Source organism: Heterodontus francisci, chromosome 8 (genome assembly GCF_036365525.1).
Source record: "Heterodontus francisci isolate sHetFra1 chromosome 8, sHetFra1.hap1, whole genome shotgun sequence".
Taxonomy (NCBI): Eukaryota; Metazoa; Chordata; class Chondrichthyes; order Heterodontiformes; family Heterodontidae; genus Heterodontus; species Heterodontus francisci.
Window position 1 is genome coordinate 71,026,796 of NC_090378.1, and position 14,967 is coordinate 71,041,762.

The following is a 14,967-nucleotide window of genomic DNA, read 5'->3' on the forward strand; positions in this document are numbered from 1 at the left end:
AGAAGTGGGGTTGTTTGCTGATTATTGCACAATGTTCAGCACAATTCGCAACTCCTCGGATACTGAAGTAGCCTGTGTCTAGATGCAGCAAGACGTGGACAACATCCAGGCTTGGGGCTGATAAGTGGCATGTAACATTCATGCCACACAAGTGCCGGACAATGACCATCTCCAGAGATGATCTAACCATCTCCCACTGATGTTCAATGGCATTACCGTTGCTAAATCCCCCACTATCAACATCCCAGGGCTCACCGTTCATCAGAAACTGAACTGGACGAGCCATTTAAATACTGTGGCTACAAGAGCAGGTCAGAGGCTAGGATTTCTGCGGTGAGTAACTCACCTCCTGACTCCCCAATGCCTGTCCACCATCTACAAGGCACAAGTCAGGAGTGTAATGGAATACTCTCCACTTGCCTGGATGGGTGCAGCTCCAACAACACTCGAGAAGCTCAACACTATCCAGGACAATGCAGCCTGCTTGATTGGTTCCCCATCCACCACCTTCAACATTCACTCCCTTCCGCACTAATGCACAATGGCAGCAGTGTGTACCATCTATACGATACACTGCAGCAACTCACCAAGGCACCTCCAACAGCACCTTCCAAACCCGTGACCTCTACCACCTATAAAGACAAGGGCAGCAGATGCACAGGCAACACCACCACCTTTAAGTTCCCCTCCATGCCACACACCATCCTGACTTGGAACTATATCGCCATTCCTTCACTGTCGCTGCTCAAAATCCTGGAACTCCCTTCCTAACGGCACTGTGGATGTATCTGCACCAGCAGCTGTTCAAGAAGGCAGCTCACCACTACCTGTGCATTTAAAAGTTATTTACAGAAGAATAACTTCTTCAGAATTGTGACTTAAAAATGCTGTTTGTTCAAGAAGTTAGGCTGTCTACTGTTAAGAGGTATGACTATTAAAATTTTAGATGAACATAAATTTGCTTGACATTTTAAACTTAGAATGAGATCAGAAGTGGTGCTTTATCACTTGCAAATAGGATCTTACACAGGGCATGTTCACTGCTTAAAGCCAGTTACTAGACAGAGCTTTCTGTTCATTTCTCAGTGTATTACCAAAAGCTAGATCTTAAGGCAAGGATAGACACTTGAAGGTATGGAGAGTAGGTCTCTATCATGATTTATGACAGCTGAAATAACCATGGTTAATGTTTGATCAGATCCAAAAACAAACAAGCATGCTTTTGATTGAAGTTTGCAAGTAGCACAAAAATCTTTTAAAAATGCTAATTTAATATACAAGAAACAGCGGGCAAGACGGGATGGACAAAAAGATTGCAACAACTTGCTTACTCCATCTGGGATATAAAGCAGAAGTCAGCAAAATTGTCACAAGGTTTACAAAAATCTGCATGTAAAAAGCAAGGCAAACTACTGATGATTACCCAGCAACTCCTTGCTAACATGTGGACATAATGTAACCTGGGCCTCCTTCCTTCCCCAGCTGTTAACTCTGCTAACACTATCAAGGTTTACACAAAGGTCACTGGATGCGGCCGTGGGACCTGTGTAACCATACCAATGCACAAGTTGATAATAGGCGTATGCTGGAACAAACAGCATTGAAAACAAACACATCACAATATAAATCCAGTTTTGAGGATTTGAGACTATGTAAGCAAGAATCTGAACTATAACTCACATTGATTGCTGGAATCTCCTTGTTCAGGAGCAGCTGTTGTTGTGCTGCCTGCATTCGTAGTAGATTCTGAAACAGTCCATTTCCCAACACAGCACTCTAATAAAAGAAATTCATCAGTTAAAATGGAACCTGCACATTGAAGCTGGTTAAGTGACACAGATCACCCACAAAGAAAACTCATTTATCCAAGTTTTAAAGATGACGTAGTGCAAGAATAAAAATAAATCCATTAAAAAATACTTCAGCCAGGTGTTGTGAAGAGTGGGAGGAGTGTTATTTTCAGTGTCACCAAGTTGATGGAGTAGAACCCAGAGCTTTCAGTCCCAATTGTTTATCAATGCTACCAATGAACACTAGTTGCATGGTTAGCTGGATAAGACTGGATCAGAACAAGGTGCAATTCTATCCCCACCCCAGATCATATGGCACACTGACATACGCTGAGCAGACACATAAAGGCCTCTTGGGAGGGGAGGAGGAAAGACTAACAGAGCAAATCAAAGAAAGGAGGGAGGGGAGGAGAACATAAGCCAATGGAGAAAGGAAGGCAACATTTTCTGCTGCTGGTAAAAATGTACTTTAGACTTCAAAAACCACTACACACCTAACCAGGCGCACATTTTTCTAGGTTTGAGCAGCTCCAGAACCACACTCGTACTCGTCCAAAGTCACAGCCAACACTGCTCCTGGACACACATGCCTCCTCCCAGCCAGTGAGATCATTAAAGCAGCCTCAGAGGCGACCCAACACAGCGAGGCTCCATTCAGGCAAGAAATCAGATGTTTGAAAAATGCCAATCGCTTCAAATTTTCTTTGGGAATAAGAAACAGAGGAGCACTTCAACAAAAAGTAGTCTCCTTGGGTTTTCATGAAGAACCCAAACAATATGGATGTGTTCCTCTCCAGCTAACCATAGCAACTGGCAGAAGAGTCCAGAATTACCTTAGAAAGGGCATTCAGGTGATTAACTAAAATTTTTGCTGAAGAGACCATTTCATTTTGCAACTTATTACTTGCAAGATACTATTGCGGTCAGTTATTCTATTTATAGGATCTTAGCGACAAATGCAACAAATTGCACAGAGTACCAGTCGCAGTATTTCAAAGTAACTCATTGAATGTGAAGAGCCTGGACGGGATTCTTAAAATCTCCATAAGATTATATAAAAATGAGGTGCCATACGAACCTTACCCTCTCCCAAAATTGTCGTACCATATGCACTGGACCAAAAATTGAGAGGTTCCACTACTTACTAGTGTCCATTATCCACCCAGGGTAAGACAATGGCAGCAAACGGAGTTCCACTGTAGCTGATATGTGACAATTCAACCAGAATCAGAGCTTGTATCCACTGCCTGATGCACGACCTGTCCAACTGTATGCTTTTATCTGTTGGAATAAATTTCTGAAGGTGTTGTTTCTATTTGAAGTTACCTGTTGTGTTTGATTTATCTGAAGTAGGGCTGCAGTCAGTGCAGGGTTCGGCAGAATAGGTAAGTTGGTAGTATTCCCTAAAACACCTAAAGAGATCAAACCAGATTCGATGTTAATCTGAAGAAACATTTTATCTACGTAATTCTCATTCTAATTGTCTAAAAAGCAAAGTATCCATTCCAAATTACAAACTTCTAAAATATTAAACTACATCTTTTCTATGAAACTTATAATTGATTGTTAATTAGACATCAGCACCCCTCCAGGTACCCAGCCCAACTAGCCTGATCCATTATTCATCTGAAGCTAGGAGGAAAGCAATCAAAAGCAGAAACATTTCCTTGTTCCTTCTCCTCTCTAACAAAGGGAGACAATGTCCAAATTTAACAATACTACCAATTAATTTTCATCCTATGTTTATATTAAATTCAAGCACCTAAATCAAGTGCCAGTTTGGCCCAGTTGGTAGCATTCTCTCCTTTAGATAGAAAGGCTGATGGTTTATAATCCTTTACTGATCTGAGCACTACTTCATGTTGACAGTTGAATTAAATGCTGGAGGAGTGGTATATTGTCTGGAACATCAGCTTTCAGAACAAGCATTAGACCAAAGTTCCATCTGCCTACTAAAGTAAGTAGAAAAGATTCTACAGCAATGAATAAGAATGGCCCGAGGACCAATCTGGAGTCATTGGAATTTGGGAAATACTAAACTATTAGCTTGAAACGTGCAGCCCCAGCTGAGCATAGTTTAAGAGTCTCGCTTCTCTAGATTGTCACTCAGACATACCCGGTTATGATGCTGCTTTTGGGTCACGTCACTGGGTGGCCCAACAGGGTGGGAGATATAATCCTCACCTGGGTAAGAAAACTTTTTTTTTATAAATACAAAAATTTCAAAAGGTCCTGAACAATGACCCTCTAAGTTTTTTTTGTTGTGCGTGGCCTATGTATTTAAATGTGTGGGACCTTTAAGTTTTTTTTGCACAGTCACACACATGTGGTAACTTAAAGAGGCCAACTTATGCTCAGCCAGCACAGGAACTTCCAGGCTGTTGTGTGGTCACATGGCTTAGAGGGAACATTGGTCCTGAATCCATTAGTTTGATATTTCATTGAAAGACAGAAGACAATCATAAGGACTTCATCAAACTCCATGTTCAGGCCTACCCACATGATGAATTTCCCTCAAGCACTAGAGCCTATGTGATCAATCCAAAGACATCATAGGAATTGCAATGGGACTTCTTCCAGCATATGGTGATTAACAATCCAGGTTAGCTATCTGAACAGAGTCCAAACACGTAAAAGGATAAAAATTTCCCAAAGCGTTCACCTGATCTGCTTGTGAAAAACAAGTCACATTGGACAAATGAGTGTTTTATTGAAGAAGTGACCAATTGGACAATTTGAATTTAATTGATGTGGTGTATATGGATTTTCAGAATGCATTCAATGAAGCTTTTTGAGATACTTGTTAGAAAATATCAAGCACATGGTATAAGACGAAATGTAGCACCATGGATAGAAAAGTTGTTGATGGGCAAGAACCCAAGAGGTAGATTAAACAGACATTTCTTGGATTGAAAACAGATTGAAAGTGGTATACCACAGAGATTAGATGTTTAGTTTAGTTTAGAGATACAGCACTGAAACAGGCCCTTCGGCCCACCGAGTCTGTGCCGACCATCAACCACCCATTTATACTAATCCTACACTAATTCCATATTCCTACCACATCCCCACCTGTCCCTATATTTCCCTACCACCTACCTATACTAGGGGCAATTTATAATGGCCAATTTACCTATCAACCTGCAAGTCTTTGGCATGTGGGAGGAAACCGGAGCACCCGGAGGAAACCCACGCAGACACAGGGAGAACTTGCAAAGTCCACACAGGCAGTACCCAAAATTGAACCCGAGTCGCTGGAGCTGTGAGGCTGCGGTGCTAACCACTGCGCCACATGTTCTAGTGTATAGATGATTTAGACTTGGATATAGGGAGCAATATCTTTAAACATGATGGCAATACAAAAGTTGGCAGCCAGCAGAGACACTTCAGGAAGACGAACAAGTTTGCGGAATGGGGAAGACAGGTAGCAGATGGAATTTAATGCAGAAAAATACAAGGCAATATATTTTGAGGGGGAGAAACAACAAATGGGAGCATACACTCAAATCAAAAGACATTGAAGGATGTGGATGATCAGAAATTGAGATGTTCAAAAATATAATTGCCTGGAGCTTTCAGTGCAGATAGAAAAAAAATCAAAAATAGGGACACAGAATACAAGGGTAAAAATACTAATGATAATTTGAACAAAATATTGAACAGGCCAGTTACAGTACTATGTGCAATTCTGGATGCCTCATTATAGAAAGGACATTAATGTAACAGAAAGCATGACATTGGTTCACCAGGAAAATGCCAGAAATCGGAAATTACTGTTATGAGGAGAGATCAAAGGTAATGGGAACAGAGAAGGCAAAGAGATAAAATTATGACGAGTTTTGGTAAACTGAAAAAGTCTATTTTCACTGGTTGGGTAGTCAATGACAATTTTAAATGGTCAGTAAAATTAAAAAGGTACCTTATGAAAAATGTCGTGCAGTGGGTTATTGGAGCATGGGATACCTGGGGTGATTAAGGGAGAGACAGTTGCATCTTTTAAAGATACATAAATCTTTGAAGCAGAGCAAAATACAATGCTATAGACAGGGACAGAGATTAGTTTCAGATTGCTCCAACAATGGGTTCTATGGCTCAAGTTGGAAGAGATCAAATTAGACATGGTTTGATGAAATTCTATGTGAAGAATTCAAAAGTAGATGAACATACTCATGGAAATAAAACATTTACTTTTGTATTCCTTTCACTTTCTCTAGAAAGAAACTTAAGACCTTCAAATGTTTTCTCCCATTAAAATACTAAGTTTCAAAAAGCTGCTTTGAAATGAAATGTAATGTGCAAAAGAGTCAGATGAGGCTAGAGATAATAGAAACTACTGCTCAAGTATATAAAAAGTTGAAACAAGTCACAAGGACAGAGAAATTACCTTGCAAAAAAAAAAATACTCACTTTTCTTGCCAGCATGCCCGTGGAAGTAAGGCCTCAGTAGTAACTGCAGTGCGGCAGGATTACCCAGGCTGTTTATAATCTGCAACGGGTTGGGTTCAGGAAGAAGGCCCTTCCTGCTGTTTAGCAACTTAGGACAAGAGAAATTTTAAATGAGAGTTAGATATCCAACCATTACCAAAACAAATGCATGCCAGTTTACACAGCAATAAATTTTTTGCCTTCATTGCATATTTACAGTAACAAATTTGCACCCAGTTCCCAAAGTAATGCCTTGTAATTTATCTGTTAAGATGGTTTTAATAGGAATGCAAATGGATGGATTTTAATAAAAGATGGATCATCTCATTTAAAATCATTCTTAAAGTCAGAATGGTAACTACAGTATCTAGCAGTGACAAATATTGATATAGTACCGCGAATAGAGGTCAGTGTGTTTTGGGGTCATTGTAGATTGACTAACTGTTAAAGTTAGGATTGCAAACTCTGACTGGAGTCATAATATGTTCCAATCATGTGCTGCTAGATCACAAAGCCCTTCAAATTGCTGAGTCCCTTAGACTCAACCCGCTCCCTGACTCTTAGATCCGCCCCCAACTGCCAACTCCCTTAGGCCCATCACCTGATCGCTGACTTCCTTCGACCCCTCGCCCTCCCACCTGACGGCCAACTTCCTTAGGCCCCACCTCCTCCCATCCGGCCGCTGACTCTCTTGGATGCCCACCTGCCTCACACCCCATCTTCCAACTCCCTTGGGCCCCCCTACCTTCCACCACCCAACCGCCGACTCTCATGGGCCCCCCCCCCCAACCTGGCTGTCAACTCCCTTGGGCCCCCCTCTACCACCGGCCCCAACCCGATTTGCTGACTCGCTTCGGGCTCCCTCCCCTCCCAATTGCCCCTTCTTTGGTTTCCTACCGTGAATGCCAACTCACAAAACTGCAGTCCCTCAAAAACTGCTGACCCCCGAGGGCCTTCTGACCATGTCCGACACACCAGCTGAGCCCAGCTCTCTGCGGCAGTGGGAATGAGGTTACCAAGCCATAGGCAGGAAAGTACACAATAGTGGATCCTTGTGTAACTATCACCTGAATGAAAACTCAAGGGGAGGTACAGTGGCATCCAAAGTTCACTCATTCACTGCAGTGCAAACTGGAGATACAATGAATCTTTCTCCCGAGTTGCAAGCAGCAGCTTTCGAGAAAGGAACCAATTTCAGGAAACTCCAGCCAAAAAGCTGGGGTCTGGAAACCTTAGATTAACCAGGTGAACAATAGCCAGAGTACAAGTCATTAAAACTCTTCGCATAGAAGCAGTGTATGTAGTATATGGATTATTTAAGTAGGGTTTTTATTTTAGTAAGTATCCATGAAACAGCAAGAGCTCACTCAGTCTGCTATATATAGCAGGAACTCGGAACTGGGCCCTACCTGGAATAGGAACCACATGAACTGCTAGGCTTCTTCTAAACAGAATTCCTCCAATACTATGCCAACAGTTAGACTGGTAGCTGCCATAAGCAGTTAACAAGACCAGATTTTAAATCTAGGCAAAAAAAAAATCATATTTCTGCTGCACAAAGAACTCTGCTCTACCTGGTAAATTATGCATTTAAGAGCAACAATTTTCTTTAAATACCTGCTTTAGTGTATAAAGTACCAAGATGCCCACAAGATCCTGAGTGCTTTTAAGCCCATCTGACAGTACACTGGAGTTATAACCTATGCAGTTGTGAAGCCAAGTTGCCTCTCTAAGGGTACTGCACAACTGTTAGAACCTGATCTAATAACAGTTACAACTAAAGTTGTGTCAATTTTGCATTGTGGCAAGGCAGAAACCATTCTCCCATGACAACAACAGTACAAATGCACCATCGATTTCCCACCCCCCCCACCCACGGAGCGGTTGGTTAACATCTCAATGTCAATATTCTGAGTAGTTTCATTCAAAGACCAAACACTGGTCATATTGTTTCATTATGGTGTTTGTAAACTTACTTGTACCTTCAGAGTCATAGAGAGATACAGCACTGAAACAGGCCCTTCGGCCCACTAGGTCCGCACCGACCATCAACCACCCATTTATACTAATCCTACATTAATCCCATTTCCCTCTCCCATCCCCATCTTCCCTCAGTTCTCCTACCACCTACCTACACTAGGGGAAATTTACAACGGCCAATTTATCTATCAACCCACAAATCTTTGGCATGTGGGAGGAAACCGAAGCACCCGGAGGAAATCCATGCGGTCACAGGGAGAACTTGCAAACTCCACACAGGCAGTACCCAGAACCAAACCTGGGTTGCTGGAGCTGTGAGGCTGCGGTGCTAACCACTGCGCCGCCCTTTAGTATGTGAACTATTGTAAGATTCACATGACAGCAAGTAATATCCAAAGAAAATGTGCGTTTTTATTATAACTTAACTAGAACATATAGCTACCGCAGGAGCCACAGCAACACACATCTGTCGCGCAACACCCACAACTCCCTGGTCATATGTGATATGACATCACTTCCTCCAGTGACCTTCACTTGCAGCTTTTTAAAATGGTCCTCTTAAGGTCATCCCACAACAGTATTGGGTTAGAAATGTTATCAAATTGAATATCATGCCAATTTTAACAATTCTGACCATCAGTTTTCATACTGTGAGCCTCAGTAGGAACACAGGAACAGGAGTAAGTCCTTTAGCCCTGCGAGCCTGTTCGCCAATCAAAGAGAGCACAGCTGATCTGTGATCGAATGCCTTTGCCTCATATCTCTCAATACCTTTGGCTAAAAAACTATTTAATTTTCAAAATTAACCAATGATCTTGCTTCAATTGTCATTTGCAGAGAGTTCCAAACTTCTACTGCCTGTTGCGTGAAGTGTTTCCTAATTTCACTCCTGAAACTCTGGCTTTAATTTTTAGACTATGCCCCCTAGTTTTGGACTCTCCAAATAGCAGAAATAATTATTCCCCAATCTACCCTACCTGCTCCCCTTAATATCGTGAACAATTTGATCAAATCACCCCTTAACTGTGTAAATTTCAGGGAATAAAAGTTTAGTTTTCTTTAAATGTCTCCTTGTGGACTAACCTATACAGTCCAATTATCATTCTAGGAAACCCACACTGCACTCTCTCCAAGGCCAATATATCCTTTCTAAGGTGTGGTGCCCAGAACTGCTCATAGAGCTCCAAGATGTGATCTAATCAAGGTTTTTTATAGCTGAAGCATGACTTCTAACCCCTTGTATTCTATTCCACTAGATATGAAGGCCAGCATTCCATTAGCACTTTTAATTAGCTTGTGCACCTGTTCATGACATTTTAATGATGTATCTGGACCCCCTGGACAAAGTAATATGTTCAAATTAGCACAACTATGTACAGTTTTATCAAAACCAAATGGAAATGGATGGAAGAAAAATGTAAAAGCAAATTGTGTTTTTAAGAAAGGGCTGCAATGGGGATAATGTCTAGCAGGTAAAAGCTCTTCCACAAAATTGCAATCATTGAATATGAAGAAGTGAATCTGTGATGCCTTGTTTCAAGTTTTGGAAATACTGTTTAGAGATAGAGCCTGGAAGCCATTTTGTGCACAAAGTTCCATCATTAGTGGTGTGCACTGATCACAATCTTTCATCCCTAAATGATGAGCTCCATTAAAAAAAAAAAATTGCTCCCAGGTTGCCACTAATCAGCAGGTCAAAATCATAAAACAGGACAAGAACGAGAAACATGCTAAGTGAAAAGATCACTCAGCTATATTCAAGATTACGGATAATCCCTCATAATACATCAACCCTTCAATCTGAATAAAAGCTGCATGTTAGCTACAAAGGCTTTGACGGCAAACACATGTCCATCCCTCCCTTCCCCACCCCCAAGTTACCATGAACCAGACTCTGAGTAAATCAAGATGATGGTAGATCAGGCCTTCCCACTTCAAAGTGACAATGAGATAGAAGTTTACAATTATAGGGATTTTCCCACAAGTAGACTGCTTCGGTGCTTTGTAGTGCAAGCATACTTACTTTTGGAAGGAGGGAAATAAAGTAAATCCAATACTAGCCTATGAGAGGTGCTTCGAGGGAAAATAGATTAGGAATTAACTATATGCTCATAATGCCCATCTCCCTTAAGAAAGGTGACAGAGGGAGACCAGGGAATTATAGACCAGTTAGCCTAACATGTGCTATCAGGAAATTGCTAGAATCTATAATTATGGATTAGTGACTGAACATCTTGAAAATATTCAGCCGATCGGAGGGAACCAGCATGGATTTGTAAAGGGTAAGTCATGTCTGACGAATCTGGTTGAATTTTTTTTTGAAGAGGTGACTAGTAGATGGGGAATATCTATGGACTTCCAGAAGGTACTTGATAAAGTCCCTCAACAGACTGCTAGCTAAAGTTGAAACCCATGGAATTGAAGGCAAATTATTGACCTGGTGAGGAAACTGGCTAAGCAGCAGGAGGCAGAGTAGGGATAATGGGCAAGTACTGTAATTGGCAGGATGCGACTAGTGATGTCCTGCAAGAATCTCTGTTGGAGCTTCAACTATTCACCGTATTATTAGATGATGGAATAGAAAGCCACGTATCCAACTTTGCCAATGACACAAAGACAGGCAGCACTCGAAGCAGTGGAGATGGAAGTACTAAATTACAAAGAGATTGATAGATTAAGTGAATGGGCAAAACTATGGCAAATGGAGTTCAATGTTGACAAATGTGAGGCCATCCTCTTTGGAACCAAAAAGGATAGAACAGTAGTGCTTTCTAAATGGTGAAAATGCTAGAAACTGTGAAGCTCCGAAGAGACCTGGGAGTCCAGGTACATAGATCATGAAAAAGTCATGAGCAGGTACAGAAAAAATTAAAATGGCTAATGGAATGCTGACCTTGATATCTGGAGGAAAAGAATAAAAGGAGGTAGAAATTAATCTACAGGTATACGAAGCCCTCATTAGACCACATTTGGAGCACGGTGAGCAGTTCTAGAACCACACCTCAGGAAGGATATATTGGGTTTGGAGGGAATGCAGCGCAGATTTCCTAGAATGACAATTCAACCCTTGGAGTTGAGGCAAGCGGAAAGATTACACAAACTAGGGTTGTAATCCTTGAAATTTAGAAAGTTAAAAAGAGTGATTCGAACAAAGTTTCCAAGTTAGTAAGGGTAGCAGATAGAATAGATAGAAAAACCATTCCCACTATTTGGGGAGTCAAGGACTAGAGGGCATAGTCTAAAATTTAGAGCCAGACCTTTCAGAAGTGAAATTAGCAAACACTTCTACACAGAAAGAGTGGGAGAAGTTTGGAACTCCCTTCTACAAATGACAATTAATGCCAGATCAATTGTTAATTTTAAATCTGAGATTGATAGATTTCTGTTAACTAAAGGGTATTAAAGGATATGGAACAAAGCCGGGTATATGGAGTTAGGTCATGGATCAGCCATGATCTCATTGAATAGCGGAACAGGCTCCAGGGGCAAAAAGTCCTACTCTTGTTGCGCCTCCCATTGATCAATAGCCTTCAATGGACTTGATCCTCAGGTTTCTGGAGTTCCATTCACAACAAATCTCTCAGTGGGAGACAAGTGCTAAGAGATAAATTTCAACACTGTCTGCTCTTCTTTCCTTACTGGAGAGCAGCAAAAACTAAGAGGACACCATTAGGACACAGCAGCATGTAACCTGAAAAATAATTATACTTGCAGTCACTGTTAAAATACTGAGGTGGTGAAACTGGTCGACACTAGCAGTGTGCAACGGGGTCATAGTGAATCAGCAGCCAATTTTTATTTTCCATGACTTTGAAAATATTGCCAAGATTTTTAATTTTGAACCAATATAAGTCCCAGCGAGATAATGAAATGAGTCTCCAAAATGAGTCTGAACTATCATTCTGTGAACTTCAGTGAAAGGATTGAGTGCAGAAAAAAAAACAGCTGCCGATTCGCTACCAGCCCATTTCACACTGCTGGCAAAGACCAAATTCACCTCGATTGTTCACACTTCTCCTGATTCCATAATGGTAGGGTTGTTATACTGGAACAAGAATGTCAATGCAATTAAGTGCCCCAGTATATGTCACCTAGGAAGGTATTGAGCACACAGACCACGACATCTCAGTGCTGAAGTAGCTGATCTCAATTAATACAGCAGTATGGACGCTATAACTGGTCCCAGCGCTCCCGGGCTAGGAAAAAGGTACCATAAAAAATGACACTGATGTATTGAAGAACAAAATCCTACTCCTAACAGACAGTGGATTTCTATCTGCTAGAAAGTGCATGTGCGAATGTTGAAATTAGTTCAGACTTGGGCTTGACTGTGGTACTGCAGTGCCTTAGTAGCCTGCTAAAACCCGCCATCAAGGCTCACACTTCAAGAATGGCTACTGCTGTGAGGTCCCACAGGGCTGTCTGAACCCCATTCGGGTTTTGGAAGGTGAAGAAGAAAAGGAGGGAGTAGGGGGAAAGGGGGAAAATTGACAAGTTGTCCAAATTATTTAAATGTTGATGTACTATTGCTTTATCTATGCTAACATAAAAACATTTATTTAAAAACATAAGTATCAACATTACTGCAACAAAACATAAAAGCAGAGGCTTGCAACTTCAACCCTCGTGATTCAACACTTGAAACTAATGGGACTTCTCATGTTCCTACAGAAAGTTACCATTAGTAAAACTGAACATTACTGAACTAAAAGAATGAGTGTCAAAATTCTTCCAGGTCTATAGTTTAATAGTGCAGTTTATTATCTGAAAAAAGGATGCAAAAACTTGACTTACCAACCTCTGAGCAGCAATAAGTGCTGCCAATGTACTGCGGCCCGGAGGCCCTGGTGCACAAAATGAAACGCGGGCACGGCTGCCCCCAATAAACATTCCGTCAGTGGATTGCTGCACTAATTCAGTTTGGTCTGCAGTCTCATACTCCACCACTGCAAAAGAAGGATGGCTACCTGAGCCCTGGGCAAGCTGACAGATAAACAGAAGACAAATAAGTGCATTAAAAAAAAACATTACATCCCTATTTAAGGCAATATTCAGTGGATTACTTTCTGAATGGGATCAGTTCATTTCCCCTCTTTCCAAACTAGGTATTGTTACCCTACCCAGAGAGCTGGTGGTGTGGAAAGGGATTAACAAAGTTTTAAATTTCAGAAATCATTCAATGGGGTGCAATTTAATAATATGCTTGAAAAACAAATGAAAAGTATGCTGACAACTTTTTCAGACAATCTTGCTCAGTGATATGTGCTTATAACAATCTAATGCCATTAAGACAAACACTCCCAAGTTTGGAAAAGGTCACAGAAAATAAGTCCAAATACCTACAGTAATTAAAAAAAAAAAATCAATGCCAGGAAATTGAAACAAAGCTGTTTGCTAAAGAACCATTTTTGAAAAATGAAAATAGACAATAAGTCTTCATAAAATGCAACTATCCTGTAATTACAAGTGCGCACAATACACAAGCAAGACTTGGAACACAAGGAGGGTTTAGACAGTTGTAGATTATACAAATGGTACATTTAAAGGCAATCTCAAAGGCTTATTTGGTAACCATGGAATCCAACATGGTACTGAGTCGCACAGACTAGAAAGATCTCCGATTCAGCTCCCAGTTTCTGGCAGAGTCAGTACCTCTGGGTTAAAGGAGGGAAAAAAGAAAACCCAGTAAGTGTTCTGCATCATTAACTAGTAACCCATGCTGAAAAATGCATGTGTGTAGAGGCCAAGTAAAATCAGATGACGCAGCACTGTGCTGCCACCAAAGTTAAATAGCTTGTGGATGTTCACTGTTTTGGCACGTAAGAACAGCTACGAGAGCAAGATAGTGGAAAGCTGCTCCACCTGAGGAAATTTACTCCATTATGAATCAGTACTGTCAGAAGAGGTGGGGTGAATCATGTTCACCTACATCTTTGCATACTATGCTATTCTGGACCACCAAGTGATCATAAATAAAACTGTCTCTTCTCTCCAGTTCCAGTACAGCAACCTGAAGGGCAGGATTGGGAGGAAGCAGCCAGGAAAGCATTGAAATGATATTTGAGTGAAAAACCAATACAGGTTGGACGTCCAAAATCCAGTACCCTTGGGACTGTGCTGATTTCAGATTTTCCCAAATTAAGACAATAAAACAGAAGAACTGAAGAAAAGAGCGTTAAGTTCAAGTTGTCACAGTGCACATAATTCATGCCTGTGTCTTATAAATTCTGGCAAAGCGTATGTATAAATGATTATAGACGTTAAAAATTGACTTTGCAAAGGTCTTTCTGCACCTCTACTCAGGTGATAGTGAGCTAAACGTTTGTGAACAATGTGAGATTCCAAAGATGGAAACAGCTTAAAAGCCGCGTTCCTCCATTTTTCTCGTGGGGCCCTATGACCCGCTGCAGCTTTCTCTCCCTAACGCAGCCTCCCTCACACGGAAGCTGCAACACTCCAGCTCCCGGCGCTAAGCCGCTGACAGCCCAAGCACATGGAGCCGGCGACTGCCCTCTGGGTCAGCCAGAGCCCAAAGATAGCCATGGGCCTCGGCTCATTACCCACCCGAGTATTTTCGCTGGCTGACTGGAGCCAGCCCTGGGACAGGGAGCAGAGGGCGTTTTATGAACATAAGAATTAGGAACAGAAGCAGGCCATTCGGCCCCTCGAGCCTCCTCCACTATTCAATAAGATTATGGGTGATCTGTTTGTATCTTGAATTCCACACTCCCATCTACCCCCGATAACCTTTGATTCCCTTACCTAACAAGAA

At 41.5% G+C, this 14,967-nt stretch overlaps 1 protein-coding gene across 2 annotated transcripts in view; it reads right to left on the minus strand.

Annotated features, from left to right (window-relative positions):
• raver2 (ribonucleoprotein, PTB-binding 2) overlaps positions 1 to 14,967 on the minus strand; it is a 144,079-nt gene that overhangs the window by 94,762 nt on the left and 34,350 nt on the right. For both annotated transcript variants that reach the window (XM_068037310.1, XM_068037311.1), the window contains exons 4-7: positions 12,990 to 13,178; positions 6,198 to 6,324; positions 3,117 to 3,202; positions 1,681 to 1,776 (exon numbers count right to left, since the gene is read on the minus strand). In XM_068037310.1, the coding sequence (XP_067893411.1) occupies positions 1,681 to 1,776; positions 3,117 to 3,202; positions 6,198 to 6,324; positions 12,990 to 13,178 (498 nt within the window). The remainder of the gene's footprint in view (positions 1 to 1,680; positions 1,777 to 3,116; positions 3,203 to 6,197; positions 6,325 to 12,989; positions 13,179 to 14,967) is intronic.